Source organism: Streptopelia decaocto (genome assembly GCF_964273445.1).
Source record: "Streptopelia decaocto genome assembly, chromosome: 2".
Classification (NCBI taxonomy): Eukaryota; Metazoa; Chordata; class Aves; order Columbiformes; family Columbidae; genus Streptopelia; species Streptopelia decaocto.
The window spans coordinates 54,284,831-54,300,584 of NC_138655.1; the positions used below are offsets into that span (position 1 = coordinate 54,284,831).

A 15,754-nucleotide genomic window follows, 5' to 3' on the forward strand; every position below is an offset into this window, starting at 1 on the left:
ACTTTTCCGAAATTTTCAGGAAATATTTTTGAAGACCAAATCTCTAATGTGTTGGGCAAGAGGTCGTATATGGGTTTTTTGAGATGTAGAGGAGGGCTGAAATATTCCTCCTGTTAACTTGGGGACCTTCTCCAAACAATCCTGGGTCTCCAGTTGGTGTCAACCTTTATCTTCTTCCCTGAGTTGCTGAGTTGAGATTCTAGCCATCTGCCACTCTGTGCTGGGTACCACCAGGTGGAAGATGCCAGCCTACTCTCTTTTCTGTCATCATAAGGGATTTTTCTCCAAAATAATTTCTGCTGGACATCCAGCAACTATACAAAAGCTCCAGTAGCATTCCCAGCTGTTCCAAGTAAAGCAATGACTTGGTAAGTTGCATTCATGCTCAGGATCCTTCATTTCTGTGGAGAAATATCACATGTCTGTTGAACATTTTAAGGAAGCCGTTGTCATCCTACGAAATAACCAAATAGCTGCCATTACAAACAAAACATTGTTTTTACTGATGAGGTGTGTGGAAAAGCTCTGAGTACAGTTTCCAGATCTACAGAATAAGAAGTTACTAGAATTTTCTACCCGCGATAAGCATTAGAGACTCTTCATATCAAGGTTTATCTTTGTGTTGCTACATCCCATCTACTGACAAATTGACATGTGTACCTGTATAGCACTGTGTATTTATTTAGCAAAGTGCTCTTTGCAAATAGTTTAAAAGCTTGCCTTTTAATGCCAGTAATTATTTATATAAAAATAAGGCAAATTTAATATTTCAAGTTAATTTGCTCTCCTTGCGTAGCACTGCACAGTAATGCGAATGCAGAATTTGTTTGGGAGTGCTGTGCTCACGTCAGTGAGTTGAATGTATATTACAAGCAAACAGATCTAATTGAAAGTTGAATAGTAAGTGTTGGTAATGTCTGTAAGTTTTCAGTTTCTATTAATAATAACAACACATCTTGTGGGTTAGGAGAGGAAACAGAAGCCATCTACACCAGCTCATTCTGCATTCATGGATGTCTTACGCTTTTATCTATAAGTGGCATACAAGTTGATGGCAATCCCTCTGATAAATTGAAATTAGATTATAACTAATGCTAGTGTTGTGCACAGGTCTGTATAGTCATAGCTGACCTACTAAGTCTTCCATATGTAAAAGCAATCCATGTTTCCTCTTAGTGAATTAATTACAGGTGCATCCAAATTTCCCCAGGGAGCCAACATCCGATGTAGAGGCATAAATGACTTAAAAACTCATCAGAAACCTGATGCACAAAATGTATCATATCGTAGGTTTGATAAGTGGCAGTTTTACACAATGCACCCCTTTGTGTCAAAAGTAAATGCTGTAGCAGGAATTTATAGCTGCATTGTGAGAGTGCAGGACAAGTATTCCCAAGTAAGGAGACTGATAGAAACAGTGGCCTTGCTGCGTGACAAAGCTTTTAAGCCTGTAAATTAGATTTTTCCAGAGTAACACTGGAATTTTTTTATTATTATTTTTCAAAGCGATTTTCATCATTTTCAGTAAGGTAAGAGCTGTACTTGCAGCATCACATTTAAAGTAACTGCAGTGAAGGCATAATAGTGGCAAAGCCCAAAGAAGGAACTGGCAGAGTCCCGTTGTTATGCTGGTGGAATTTGAGTATTTATTAAATGAATACTGGTTTCGTACAGGTGGAGGAAAATTGGTGCACGTTAGAGTGATGGGAAAATGCAGACTAGAAGTCTTGAGAGAACAGTGAACAGATATACTAGTTTACTAACAGTAGGTAATACTTCTTTTGTTTAAAATTACCTGATTTGTCAAGTGCTTTTGATGATATTTCTTCTGTGTAAATTCAGGTTGTTTATATTTCAATATATTGTATCACTGGTGAAAGGTAAACAGCAATGTTATTACCAGAAGTACGGTAAAGAAAATTGGGTTACCTGAGAGACATACAAAAACCCCTCTTAGTATGGGTGGAAGATTCTCTGTGAATCTGTCATTAGCATGTATTTCTAAACTTTGACTTACGTTACTGCAACAAATTAGAATAGGCTGGTTTTGTATTTAACTTGTTCCTTCATGTCTTCTCACAAAGTCAAGAATTACCAGTTCCAGTCATGTGCTGTTGCTGGCGTTGCGTTACCACAGCTCTAGAAAAGCACTGAGGTTTGTGTTGCAACACGGAGTGTTGAGACAGGCGAGGCAGGGGCTGTGTTTGGTGGTGAAAACAACCTCGGGTCCCCTGTGCTGGCCCAGGGGATGCGCTGGTGCCGGTCCCAGTGCGTGTGGGGGAACCCCATGCTGCCAGACTGGGGCTGTCACAGCCACCCAGCAGGAAGGGTTGAGGGTGGATTGTTCTGAGCTCTGGGGAAGATCTGGCTGAATTCTTTGTTTATGCACTGCCTGTTTCCGTATCCATTTCTGGGTTTAGTTTACCAGAAGAGGGAATGATGGATTAGCCAGTAAACAGGAAGGGTAAGACCTGGTTGCTAGCTGTCCTCCAGTTAACATTTGCATTTTTATATTAAAATTCCCTTGGATGGGAACAGTGCTGCAGCCTTTCTACATCTATAACATAAAGTGCATGTTTGGGACGAGTCCAGGATGGGAAGGGTGAGCTGGTCAAACAGCTGTAATTATTTTATGGCAGTTCCATGCTTTAATAGATTTCTTATATTTATTTGACTATTAAAAGCTACCTTCCACAGAGCAGCCAAGGAGGCCTCAAAATACAGACAGCTGCTTGGATGTGCTGAAATAACGCTGAGAAACTCTGAGCCTTAATATAGTTTAGAATTTGAAGAATAAAGGACTGAATGCCCCTTGGTTCTTTTGCACAATATCTTTCACCTGTAAAAATTACAGACTATAACCTTGTCCGTGACGCTCGCTCTTATAATTGAAGGGGGTAGTTTTCCACCACCCAAAACTAGTGTTGATGTGGTCCCTCACTTGGGCAGAGGCGCTGCCTGTGGGTAGTGGAAGAGCCTCAAAGGGTCTGTGTGGTGAGGGCTTCACCTTGAAGCCAGTGCTGGCTGCCCCGGGGACCTGACTGCTGCAGGTGGCATGTGAAATGTCCTCTTTGTTGACCAGGTTTTAGGCTTATTTTTCTTTAAATGGGGTACCATCACAATCAATTGACTTTTTGGTTTGATTGTATGTTGGTTTGGTTGGTTTTGGTTTTGTTTTGGTTTTGTTTTGTAATCCACCTTTAAAGCTCTCCTTGCTCTTGCCTGCAGGATGGGCAGGGCTAGCTGCAGAGGCGTAGTCAGTAAAAACACAGGTGTACCTTTTAGACAGCACTTGGTGTTTTGCTGCTGAAACAGCATACGCCACCCAGGGACTTGTTTGATGCTTTTTAAGGCAAATACGCGGCTTCACTGACAGGTATTGTGCTAGTGTTACTGGAGTTGCTTTATTTGTCTAATGGAAAAGTAAGTGTGCTTGGGCTTTTTTGTTTGTTTGTTTGTTTGTTGGTATTTTATTTGAGGCTGAAACTTTGTTACCTTCGTACTTATCTTGAAATTTGTAATATTCTGGAAATGAATTGGGGAGTTAAGTGGCTGAAATTTAGTTTGTTCTTAGCAGAAGTTTGTGTAGAATTACGTGTATGTAGTAGATGATCCTTAACAGTGACTCTTATACTGTTGATTACAGGAACATAGAGAGAAGGTGCCAGACAGTTGTTTTTATTTTGCATTTCCTTGACTATTAGATGGGAAACTAGCCCATAAGATGGACATTGCCATTATGAGTAAGTATATGAAGTATTAATTGTTTAGATTGTTCAGGAGCTGTGTGGCTTATCTTTGATGTGATTACGCAACCTTGATTTAATCTTTCTCCACTTAATTGTGTAAAAACTCAATAAAACCTTCTGAGGAGTCAGGCAGGTGCTGTGTTTTAATTCATGCATCTTCTTCTCTCTCCTCCTTACATATTTGCTTCTTGTTCTCTCCCTGTTATGATGTGCTATCTAGAAACTAAACAGACTCACAGCTGTCCTCTTGCCTTCTCCTCCTTTGCCTAATAGCGGAAGGTTATGCCGCATTTCAAGAGGACAGTTCCGGCGATGAAGCTGAAAGTCCTTCAAAGCTGAAGCGGTCCAAGGGAATACATGTCTTCAAGAAACCCAGCTTTTCAAAAAAAAGGGAGAAGGATTTTAAGATAAAAGAGAAACCCAAAGATGAAAAACACAAGGAAGACAAGCATAAGGAAGACAAGCATAAAGAGAAGAAGTCAAAAGACTTAACTGCAGCAGATGTTGTAAAACAGTGGAAAGAGAAAAAGAAAAAGAAGAAGCCAATTCAAGAGACAGAGATACCTCAAGTGGATGTTCCGAGTCACAGGCCCGTGTTTGGCATTCCTTTGTCTGACGCGGTAGACAGGACCATGCTGTATGATGGCATCCGCCTGCCAGCCGTTTTCCGTGAATGTATAGATTACGTAGAGAAGTATGGCATGAAATGTGAAGGCATCTACAGAGTTTCAGGTACTCTGGGCACATTGACATGCAGGTTCCTAAGGTCTTTACATGCAATTTTCTTATTATTTTACCATCTTCAACACCTAGAGACTCTGTTTATAGCTGAATTAATTTTAATTATCCGAACGATAATTAGGTAGCTAAAGTTAAGCATAGCTGTAGGTCTGAAGTACCAGAAAAGTTGCTAATATGGTGGGACTCCTTAATGGCAGTAAAAATACGCTTGTTTTGGCCTTTTGTGATAGGATGGTAACAATGCATAAAATGTGTAAGTATGGCCAGCTTGTATTTTTTCACTTCTCCATTAGAAATACAATGCTAGTTGACTGCAAAAGCAAAGATGAGATATAACTATTTTATTACTTAAGTTTCCCACTAAGTTGCTTTTTCCAGTTACTTCCATTGTATTATTTTTTTTTCTTAAAACTTCTTTTCTTTGGGCAAATACACTAATAAGCAGAAAATGCAAATTTCACTATTTAAACCTAGCAACAGCGGGCCAATTAACCATGGTAGTTAAGTAACACCAGCTTGCATAAATGAAACATCAGTTTTAGTCACGTTCAACAAAACAGTCCCTTTATTTGTGAACTGCATCTGCAATATAACTTGTATAAGTACCTCTGTGGGTATGTTTAAGGGAGCAAGAACAAGTGAGAAAAGGAATTTGAGGAAAAGTATTTGGAACAAGTTGCCTAGCACTGTAAAACAGTAAGCAAACGATTGGAATGGCTTCATTAAGCTGTCTTCACGCTGTCGATCTACATGGTATTTGGTAGGCATGCATGAATACCGCAGCAGCTTCAGCAGTTTCTTCGTCTTGCCCATCGGAACATTCCGATTGTGTGGTTTTTTTCAACACATAATGCATTGGGAATTTTCACACAAGGTGTGTTTTCTGTAAATCATTTGTGATGTTTGTACTTTGTAGGTGTAAACCAGTGCAACAGCACCCTCTTGTGTGTGTAAGGTTGTTTAAATGGAGAGCTCAGGGAGAGGATTGCGGTGATTTAACAACCTATCAGCTGTTGTGATGACTAAACTCCTTGGACATGAAACTGGGCACATTTTACCTGGCCCTGACCACGGGCTGAGTGCACCCAGTTTTGCTGGTTGTGTATGAGCCAAGCCATGGCAGCACATTGAGCTGATGTAACTCAAGTGGGTGTTTGAGCTTTAAGAATGAAATTTCCCTGAGTTTGAGGAGACTGGAATGCCACCGAGTTATAAAAACACTTTACAGAAAGTCTTGGCTGGGTTGAGTAATTGTGTAAACACACTTTTATTCATGCAGTGCCTCAAATCAGGAATCCTGTGTGAGATTCCTCTGCTGAGAAGGGCCAGCTGGAAATCTGGAAAGGAAAAAGTGTGGGTTTTGTTTTGACAGAGGAAAGCTGTTATAGGTACAACTTGTTGCACAATATTTGAGTTGATAGCATATTTGCTACTTGGCTTAAGGCTGTATAGTTGAACAGCCAGAAAGATGCTAAATGCAAATACATAATTGATCTTATGTTCCCCTGCCCTTCATCACCCTATTTTGTGTTCCTTGATGCAAGGAAATGCTGGCACCAGTTCTGATTCAGAACTTCGGCACCATTGTGGTTTTGCTTCGTAGTAGTAGTCAGTCTTTTAGAAGCAGTGAACACATAATTTTGAGTAATGATTTTTAACTTTTTTAGATACTAGGAAAAAGTTCTTCACGGAGAGGGTGGTGAAGCACTGGAACAGGCTGCCCAGAGAAGTGGTGGAGTTCACCATCCCTGAAGGTGTTTAAAAGGCGTTTAGATGAGGTTCTTAGGGACATGGTTTAGTGCTAGAGTTAAGTTATGGTTGGACTTGATGATCTTGAGGGTCTCTTGCAACTGATACAATTCTGTGATTCTATGAACTTTGTTACATGTGGATGACCTTTAAAAGGCCTTCCTCAATTAGCTTAAATCATAAGGAGAGGTGAAACAATTTCATTCCCCCCCCCAAAAAAATTTAAATATAACTATTATACATTTACAGTTGAAGATTTCTCTTAATTCTTGCTCTAAATATTTTAAGGAATAAAATCAAAAGTTGATGAGCTAAAAGCAGCCTATGATCGAGAAGAATCTCCCAACCTGGAAGAATATGAGCCCAATACAGTAGCCAGCTTGCTGAAACAGTACCTACGAGAACTGCCTGAAAATTTGCTTACCAAAGAGCTAATGCCTCGCTTTGAAGACGCTTGTGGGAAGAGCACAGAAGCTGAGAAAGTTCAGGAATGCCAGAGGTTGCTGAAGGAGTTGCCAGAGTGTAACCATCTCCTGATTTCTTGGCTGATTGTGCACATGGACCATGTTATCGCAAAGGAACTGGAAACAAAAATGAACATCCAGAATATTTCTATAGTGCTCAGCCCTACTGTCCAGGTACGTGTACCACACAGCAAGTGTTAGAGCAGAACTTCAGCCCAAGGTAGACTTTGTAGGAATTCTTTTGCAGGTGGGAATCAGGTATTGTCTGATACAGTAAAGCTAAATTACAGCTTCTCTTTATACCTCAGGAACCTAAAATGCTGGGAAAGGGGGAACAAAAGGCATTCTGAATGTGAGCTTGCATACTGCGGGTCTGATACTTGGGTTCTTATGAGAGTGTTACAAAGATGCTCTCAGGATTTTATTTCTGTCGTGAACAGAAGTAATTTAATGTTGAATTTGCCCAATAATTCATGCAGATACACAATTTCTGTGAGCTTTATATTCAGTGACAATTTAGTGAAGAGTGTATTGTTGCTTGATTTTAACATCAGGGTGATGAACCCCATCCTGCAAATAGATCTTCCTGGTGCAGCAGTGGCTTCGGTACAATGGCTTTGGTGGCTGCAGTCAAATGGCTGGGGAAAAACAACTGACTTAGTTTTCCAGTAAGATTTTGTGGTTTCTGGATTAATTCCTTAATAAACATCTTGGAAATATTTAAATACAGCTGAGGATTAGTCCTGTGCATAATGGAAATAGGTGTTACTTGGTGTGGGTCTTCTAGAAGGAAATGCACACTTTAGAAAAGCTTCGCTTTATAATTAAGAGTCTAGGTGGAGACTCAGTAGCAGAAGGGCTGCATATTCCTGGCTATTTTGCTGTGCCAGGCGCTTTCTATCTAACAAAAGAAGCAACAATTACTGTAAAAGAACGCAGGCCCCATCATGTTTTGTCGTGAAGTAGATTTTAGCAATTAAAACGCAGGTAGTGACAAAACACTCATCTTTCAGAGTAAATTTTTGAATTTTAATGGAAGATATAATATCAAAATAAATACTTGTTCTGTCTTGTATTAAGACAAGGAGTACAGTAGCAGCTTCTTTCCAGCTACTTTTTCTGCTATATTAAATCAGCTGAGAGTTGCAGAAAATAGTTACAGATTGGGGGAGGACAGAGAACGTACCAGCAAGCAGCCATAGGACATAGGTTGGTGTTCCCTCTTACCTGTTGCTGTCACTAACAACCTTTACATGTGTAAAGATGTAATACAATTCTGTATCTACCAGTGATTAAAACAGTTGCGGTAGGTTAAGATGTGTGAAAATTCTGAGTTTAGCATAAAAATGCCTCAGAAACACAGGTAAGAGAGAGAGTGAAGTCATTCCATGAGGTCAGCACTAGGTCATCTAAAGTACCATTTTAAATTCAGATTTTAATCTGTTGGGACAAACTAACAGGACTACGACTCACCAAAAGCCATACTAAAAGCTGCGTGTTTCTGGAGAAAGATACTGTGCATTGCAGATAAAGATGATGTGAATAAATCAGCTTAACCAATATTTTGTCTGGCCTTTCTTTGCAGATCAGCAACCGTGTCCTGTATGTATTTTTCACACATGTTCAGGAGTTCTTTGGGAACGTGACTCTGAAGCAGGTGACAAAACCCCTTCGCTGGTCAAATATGGCAACAATGCCAGCGCTTCCAGAAACACAAGAAAGCATCAAAGAAGAAATCAGGCGGCAGGTTGGCATTTACTTTACTGTTTTCATGTTTATCTTTGCCCTGACTTCTGTACATTCGGTAGTAAATTCTCATAAGCTTGTAACATGCTCTGTAATTCCATCACAATCGTCCTGTCAGTGGACACCACTGGACAGAGACTGGTGATATTCCTGCCCATTTCATGTGTGGAAAGTGTTTATGGTCTTGTGATGATTATAACTGTGCCTTTCATGGATTGCTTTGCTATGATCTTTGATATTTTTACCATGGGAGAAAGGTTAGGAGAACATGTTTAAAAACGTGGATTCTTTAGTATTGCTCTTCAGCTAGTTCTAGATCACGTGCTGAATGTAAGTTAACAAACACTTGATGTTGGTCGACATGTCAGGCATTGAAAACCAAAACAAGCCAGTTGCCACAAAACCAAAAAGATATTTCTTTTCAGTCTGCCCTGCTATGATATGTTAAAGACACTAATTTCTTTGGCAATATTTCTAGGAGTTCCTGCTGAACTGTTTACACAGGGACTTGCAGGCAGGGATAAAAGACTTATCCAAAGAAGAGAGACTCTGGGAGGTGCAAAGAATTTTAACAGCTCTTAAGAGGAAACTAAGAGAAGCTAAGAGACAGGTGGGTAACTTTGCTATTTATTGGCCAAACACCTAAATCACAGATTCCTGATTTCTGGCAGTGCAGAGGCACACAGATCAAACCATGTTTTGTTCTTTTTACTGCAGGTTTTTTTTGTCTTAACTTTACACGTCTGACAAGCAATTGCATTTTGTAGTTAGCTGGCTCTCCCTAGGGACAGCAAGATCTTTGCACTCCTTCATAGTTGTTTACAAAAAAAAAAAAGTATGATTAAAAGCTTAAGCGTTTGATAGAGCATGTAAGCATTATATGCTTAAAACAATGTGTCCTGGAGTACCAAGGGGAATTACTGGAAGACTCAAGGTTAACAAACTTCAGGTATGTCCCAGAGAAGAGACAGACCTTGCTGAAAACTTTGAAGACAACCGAGATGGTGATTCTAAATTTGGAAAATAACATGTTAAAAAAAAAAAAATCTCTTTTTACAGTAAATAGAATGAGTGGAGAAGCTGTCCTTTTCAAAGTTGTTCTCCTTCTCTGTCAGGAGTGTGAAACAAAGATTGCACAAGAAATTGCCAGCCTTTCCAAGGAGGATGTCTCCAAAGAAGAAATGAATGAGAATGAAGAAGTTATAAATATTCTGCTTGCACAGGTAGGTGGCAGGCTCTTACCTGGTTGTCTGCTGGTATTTTCTTGTTCCTTATCTTTCAGAAATATTGAACTCACTTTTGTTCTTTCTAATGCAGTGGGAGGTTGAAGGCTTAAAGGGGTCTCTCAGTCCATTAAAATACAGGGCTTTGTTTTAATTGTAAATAAAGTAGGGAAGCAACACTGACTGCAGGCATGAACCCAGTGCTGAGTTAGACCTTTGCTAACAGCAGAAAGGAGACACCATTTAACAATAAAGGCTACTTCTTTTTTTTTTTAAATATACTCAGAAAGCATTTCCAAATCTAACCAGTTCTAATGCCATTAACTACTCTCCTGCTGATCAAAGGAAGTAAAGCAACTATTTTGGCTTTTTTGCCCTCCTTTGCTTCCCTCATTAACTTTGATCTTCTCTCCACTGTACTTTGCTCCTTGAACATTCATCTTCAAAGACATACTTTATAATTCAGTTTTTCTAGTTATTTTACTGGTCAGCCAGAGCTTTTCCCTGCGATTTAAGGAAACAGGCAGCCAAATGTGCCAGAATTTGGTGCATCATCTGCACAACTATTCAGTACAGCAATTGTCTTGAGGATTCAAGAACAGACATTGGTTTTGAACTTAGATTTGCTTTGAGGTCTTGATGAATCAAGGCAGGCCTGTTAACCACTTCTTCTGACAGTATTTCAGAGAACAGCATCATCTGATACTGGTCATGTGTTCCTATAGAACGTAAAGTCAAGGCTTTAAGTGAACTCATTGATCATTGCAGGAGAACGAGATTTTAACAGAACAAGAAGAACTACTGGCCATGGAGCAGTTTCTGCGGAGACAGATTGCCTCAGAAAAGGAAGAAATAGATCGCCTCCGAGCAGAAATAGCTGAAATACAAAGGTAAAAGCGACACTGCTCACATCAGAGCCCCTGCCAGGCGGGCATTCTTTGCTTAGAAGTACATATATGCTCTTCTGAAACAATACTCTAAATTCACTTAAAAGCTCACCCTATGAACAGCACATTTGAAATCTGCCTTTTTTAATTGAAATCTTAGCAACTTTGGACCTCTTGGGATAAATTCTGAGTATAACAATGGAATTATCATCTAAAGGAAATAAGACCCTGTGCACTAAAAAAATCCCCCCTGGGAAATCACTGGTTTACTAAATTAAGCTTTGAAAATAAATTTTGGTTTTGTTTTTAAAACCACTGCAGATTATTCAGTGGCTGTAAGTTGACTCTTTCATACCGCTCTAGTTCTGGCAGACGTGAGGAAGCGTTTAAATCAGAGTTTGTCATTGGTCTTTCAGTCGCCAGCAGCACGGCCGAAGTGAAACCGAGGAATATTCTTCCGAGAGTGAAAGTGAGAGTGAAGATGAGGAGGAACTGCAGGTCATCCTGGAAGATTTGCAGAGGCAGAACGAGGAACTGGAGGTAAGATTTGCATCTTTGTATTAATTGATGCTCTTCTCAGTGGTTACTTGATTTAGTCTGTGCAGAGACTTTTGCACACGTGCAAACTGGTACTTTTGCATCCATTTCACGTAGGCATAAAACCCACGTGCTCTGTTTTAAAATCACTGTAGTGTGCACGTCCACATTGCTGCCTGGGTTAACAGCAAAGCTTCACTGTGCAGGGCTAAGCGGCCGCCCTCACTACAGCAGTTCTTTGTCAGAAGAAGCTCTGACATTTGTTTTCCTTACTCAAAAGATAAAGAACAACCACCTGAACCAAGCGATTCACGAGGAGCGAGAGGCCATCATCGAACTGCGGGTACAGCTTCGGCTGCTGCAGCGAGCGAAATCGGAGCAGCAGGTGCAGGAAGAAGAGGAGCCAGAAAAACGCGGGGGTGTTCCTCAGCAGCAAAGAGACACTGTCCTGGAGACAAAAGCAGCCAAAGAGCAGCCAAAAGCAAGCAAGGAGCAGCAAGTCAAGCCATCGCCAAGTAAAGACAGGAAAGAAACTCCAATTTGATCAGGCTCCTTGGATATGCATAAAATCAACTGAACGGTGCGAATTACTGTAATTTGAGTCAAACTGCACAAATTATTGCTGGCTGTGTACATTCTGTAAAGAAACTTCTAAGCCCTGGAGACTTTTGTCTCTAACACTTGTGGCTTCTACTCATCAGACTCAGGTTTGTTTGCAGAGGCCAGAAGAGTTTTCCAGTTAGTATCAGATTATTTCAAGACTCGTTTTCTTCAGGTGATTTAAAATAATCCAGTAACAGTTTTATTTTAAACCAAAATCATTATTTACATTCATTGGAGCAGAATTGGAAGATCTCATTTTCAGTAAATAAACAAAACCTCACCCACATTTACTAATTATTTGCCTTGTGAATCTCTTCATCCTCATTCACCATTATTTCTGCTTATTAACCTAGTCACTTCTTGCTTGTGCCTTTGATACCTTTCTGATGCAGAATATATACAAGGGAGCTTTAAATTTATTCTGGGTTGGCTGAAAAGTTGGGAGACTGCGGGGTATCGCGTTTACCTAACATGCCCTTAAGCTTCATTTTTGTTCTGAGATGTACTGAATAAATGTAAAAACTTGAGAGATATTATTTATGTCCCTGTATGGTGGAAATGTTCATCAAGAGCTGTTCATGTCTTTTAGCGACACAGGTAACCCATTTGCTCGTTTATAAACCACCATTATCATACCTGTTTATGACAGGCTGTGTTCACACTGCTGCCGGATAAGCCACCAGCTTTTTCGTCAGCCATTTCAAATGTTTGGGTCCCTCAGAGAAAGCCACTGACAGATACTTTAGGCAGGGATGGGGATGGGTTACATCACTTAATCGAGCTGCCTGACCAAGCAATACAGCATTTCCCTCTGCAGAAATGCAAGTCACTTGTGCTTTCCAAATATGCCTGAAGAACAACGCCAATGGGAGGCACCTAATCTAACAAACAGCAATAGCCTCTTTTGTGGTGTTGTTCAAAAAGAAACAACCACCACCTGGGACTTGCGTTTGGTTTGGCTGGTTTCCTGCTTCTACCCATCAAAAGCCTCCAGCCATGCTGGCGTTTAAGGGCCATTTAATGTTTCAGATGCTCACCCCTGGGTTCAGACATAGGCAGCAAACTCCACAGTGTGCAGACAGGCTATCTTATTTTTTAATCTGGATATTTATTTTCAGCACCTGTTGGATGTGGTTATATTCTTTAATCTATTGCACTGTTGTGAATCATTGGCCATGATTTGATTTTTGTACAAATAATGCTTTGATATGTTATAGAAAAACAGCATAGTATTTTTTTAAAATTTGGAAAAAAAGTTTATAAACACAGAAAAATGTGGTCAGATGACAAATGTAAACTAAAGCATTCTCCCTTGCCTTCGTTACATACATTTTATATTTGCTGGCGGTATTTAAACTTTTTTGTTGTTGTTTGATTCACACTAATTCCTATTGAATTGTCGTGGATTTTTCTAATGTTCTTCAGACAAATCTCTTAATATTGGTTAACTTTTATTTTGTTAGGATCGTATTTATCAAGCAAATAAATTCAACAGCCATTTGAAAGCAGTTTCTAATTTATCTACTTCATAATGTATGATATCTTTTTCTAATGCAAACAATAGTTACTCTTCTTGGGCAGCTACTTGCAGTTTGAGAAGTTTATATGAAAAAATAAATTCAGGCTTTCTAAATAGCTCTCCTCTGAAAGAACACTCTGTGCAATCGAGTGTCATAGAAACCTTCCATAACTCAGCTGAATCAAGTTTAGCTTGATCAAATTAAAGATTTTGAGACTTTTCTTCTCTGTTACTACTAGAGATTTCAGCTGCAAAGGTATAAAAACCTTATTCACATCATTACTTCCAACACATGATGACTGTTCTTTCTCCTGCAACCTTAGAATGCAGTTGAAGTGTGGCACCACTGATGTCTGAAATGGAGGTGTGATTGCTGCTCCTGCAGTAGTCCAGCGACTGTAACCAGAAATTCAGTTTCAAAACACCTGAAAGATGTTTCCTTGAAATTTTCTTTTACATTCTTTCAAATGATACGTCCAATGATAAACACAGTTATTGATAAGACTCCTGCAGTTTAAATTGTATCAGTCAACGCTGGTCAAATCAGACCCACGCCAACGACGGCCCCTTGTCAGAGCACTGGGGGAGGTCGAGCCTCAGCCCCCTACCCTGCCCTACCCAGGGCACAGCCGCTGCTCCTCCTGCCCCCCTAACCTCCGCCAAGGGGTCTGGCTGTCCCCAAATCCCCTAGCAGCAGCGCTACCCCAACGCTTGGGGTGCTCATGGTGAAAAAGCCTCGCTAGCAAAGGCTGCATGCGGCAGTTGCAAATAATTAGCTGAAAAAGCCAGAGCTAATCTCAAATAAAGTCACGAATAATTATAAGACAATAATCTGAGCATGTTGTTCAGATCACTTCATATGCAACCCAAGTGCCCTACAGTGAAATCCGTGAGATGCAGCGCTCACGTCATTGCCCACAATGGCACCAACAAGGCCTGCACAGCAGGCTGCCTTCGTGGAGTCCATACACATCCTGAATATCCAATTTATCTAAATTAAAGTGTCATTTAAATGGACTTACTTTTTCCAACAACCTGCAGCTTTTGTGTGCAGAGTGCAGCACCAGACCCTCTGACAGACTTTTGGACAAGACACCAGACTGACTTACCTTTACTGAAATGAAGAAACAGGCCTGCAATGTTCATTCTAGTGTGCTGGACTTTGTCACAAACGTTTTGTTGCTGTGGCCCATCTGGTTTCCTCTTGTAAATTTAAGTGTTTCCACCGCAGAGCATTACTCCAGAGAAAGGAGGGGGAATGGTGGGACAGGGGACAACTACATTCCTCACATGATCTTACAGTCCTTTTCAACACAAGCCTGGAACAGATTTTTGTCACATCAGTCAGAAACCTAAAGGAGCAAGAAGCACCATATAAACAAGTCACCGGACTCCAGTGCCAACCTGAATCAGGACACAAAAGTGGTTTTCATCAGCAACAGGCTACTTTCATCTAACTGGAAACATGACAGCTTTCATATGCATAACTTGCTCAAATACAACGGGACAATGAGCCAACTTCAGCCATCTGGCATACCAAGCAGGTGGGTTTTTTTTCTTCCCAATAAAGTCTTTTTACTCTGAAAAAAAGCAGCCTGAAGCAAACTGTTACTGCCTGAACAGGGTGCAGGTCTTTTATTTATTGCAAGATAAGGAAAGAAAAAATACAAAACAAAACAATGACCAGTACTCCTCTCAGATCACATCCCTGCTACAAGTCTGAAAACATCAGCTTGTGTCCCAACACCCTAGAAGATTCCAGGCAGCCTTCCAGACTTCCTGGGCTCTCTGCGTTGCCCACACCAGGTTTCCAAGGCTGACTCAGCTTCATTCTTATGGAAGCAGAACGTACCTGTTCTGATTCTGACATGTTTCCTCCCCAGAGCAGTGAGGTACTTTGAAAGCTCTGTTATGGAGCACAGTCCTACAGGGAACCATCAGGGGTTCCAGAAATTCATCATCCTTTATGATGAGGATAAAAGACCCCTGCACAGGAAGCTTCCACCTCCATTCACCGATTCCAATACTAGCACTGGAGGGATTAATTTTTACCTCTGTGTCCCGTCAGATTAATGAGCTAAATCTAATTTTTAAAGTCTATGCACTGAGCCAATAATTTTCCAACTGACCATGTAAGGCTATTCTCTTTCAATTAAAAAAAAAAAAATAAATAAAGCCCATCAACCTCAATCTCCACCAAAAAGAGGCTTGACCAGGCTTAATCTGTCAAGGTTTTAATTTTTCAGCACGCACCTCTGACTCATAGTGCTTCATCTGCAGAGGGGAAAATGCCTCATCCAGATCAAATATGGCTTATATTAAAACAGCACAAGTTCTCTACGGTGTTCTTTAGAACACACTCTGATAGCAGAAACCAGCAGCACCACGCACGGTACCAGAGAATGGGTGTCAGTCCTTCCGGCCCCAGGGAAACAAGGCACAGCCTCACTCTCAGAGCCATGGGCCAAGCCCCTGGCTGCTCCTCCATCCCGTCACAGATGTGGATACCCAAAGTGTCGCCTGTCAGAACCGACCT

At 40.6% G+C, this 15,754-nt stretch overlaps 1 protein-coding gene across 2 annotated transcripts in view; it reads left to right on the plus strand.

The window, feature by feature from the left end:
• Positions 1 to 13,207, plus strand: part of RALBP1 (ralA binding protein 1) — a 33,856-nt gene extending 20,649 nt beyond the window's left edge. Inside the window, exons 2-10 of one of the 2 annotated variants that reach the window (XM_082046633.1) lie at positions 3,647 to 3,743; positions 4,023 to 4,481; positions 6,528 to 6,877; positions 8,289 to 8,450; positions 8,928 to 9,059; positions 9,565 to 9,672; positions 10,441 to 10,562; positions 10,976 to 11,099; positions 11,377 to 13,207. In XM_082046633.1, coding sequence (XP_081902759.1) covers positions 3,725 to 3,743; positions 4,023 to 4,481; positions 6,528 to 6,877; positions 8,289 to 8,450; positions 8,928 to 9,059; positions 9,565 to 9,672; positions 10,441 to 10,562; positions 10,976 to 11,099; positions 11,377 to 11,640 — 1,740 coding nt within the window. In that variant the 5' untranslated portion in view covers positions 3,647 to 3,724 and the 3' untranslated portion in view covers positions 11,641 to 13,207. The remainder of the gene's footprint in view (positions 1 to 3,646; positions 3,744 to 4,022; positions 4,482 to 6,527; positions 6,878 to 8,288; positions 8,451 to 8,927; positions 9,060 to 9,564; positions 9,673 to 10,440; positions 10,563 to 10,975; positions 11,100 to 11,376) is intronic. The other variant, XM_082046632.1, reaches the window with a different exon arrangement.
• The last annotated feature ends 2,547 nt before the right edge of the window (positions 13,208 to 15,754 follow it).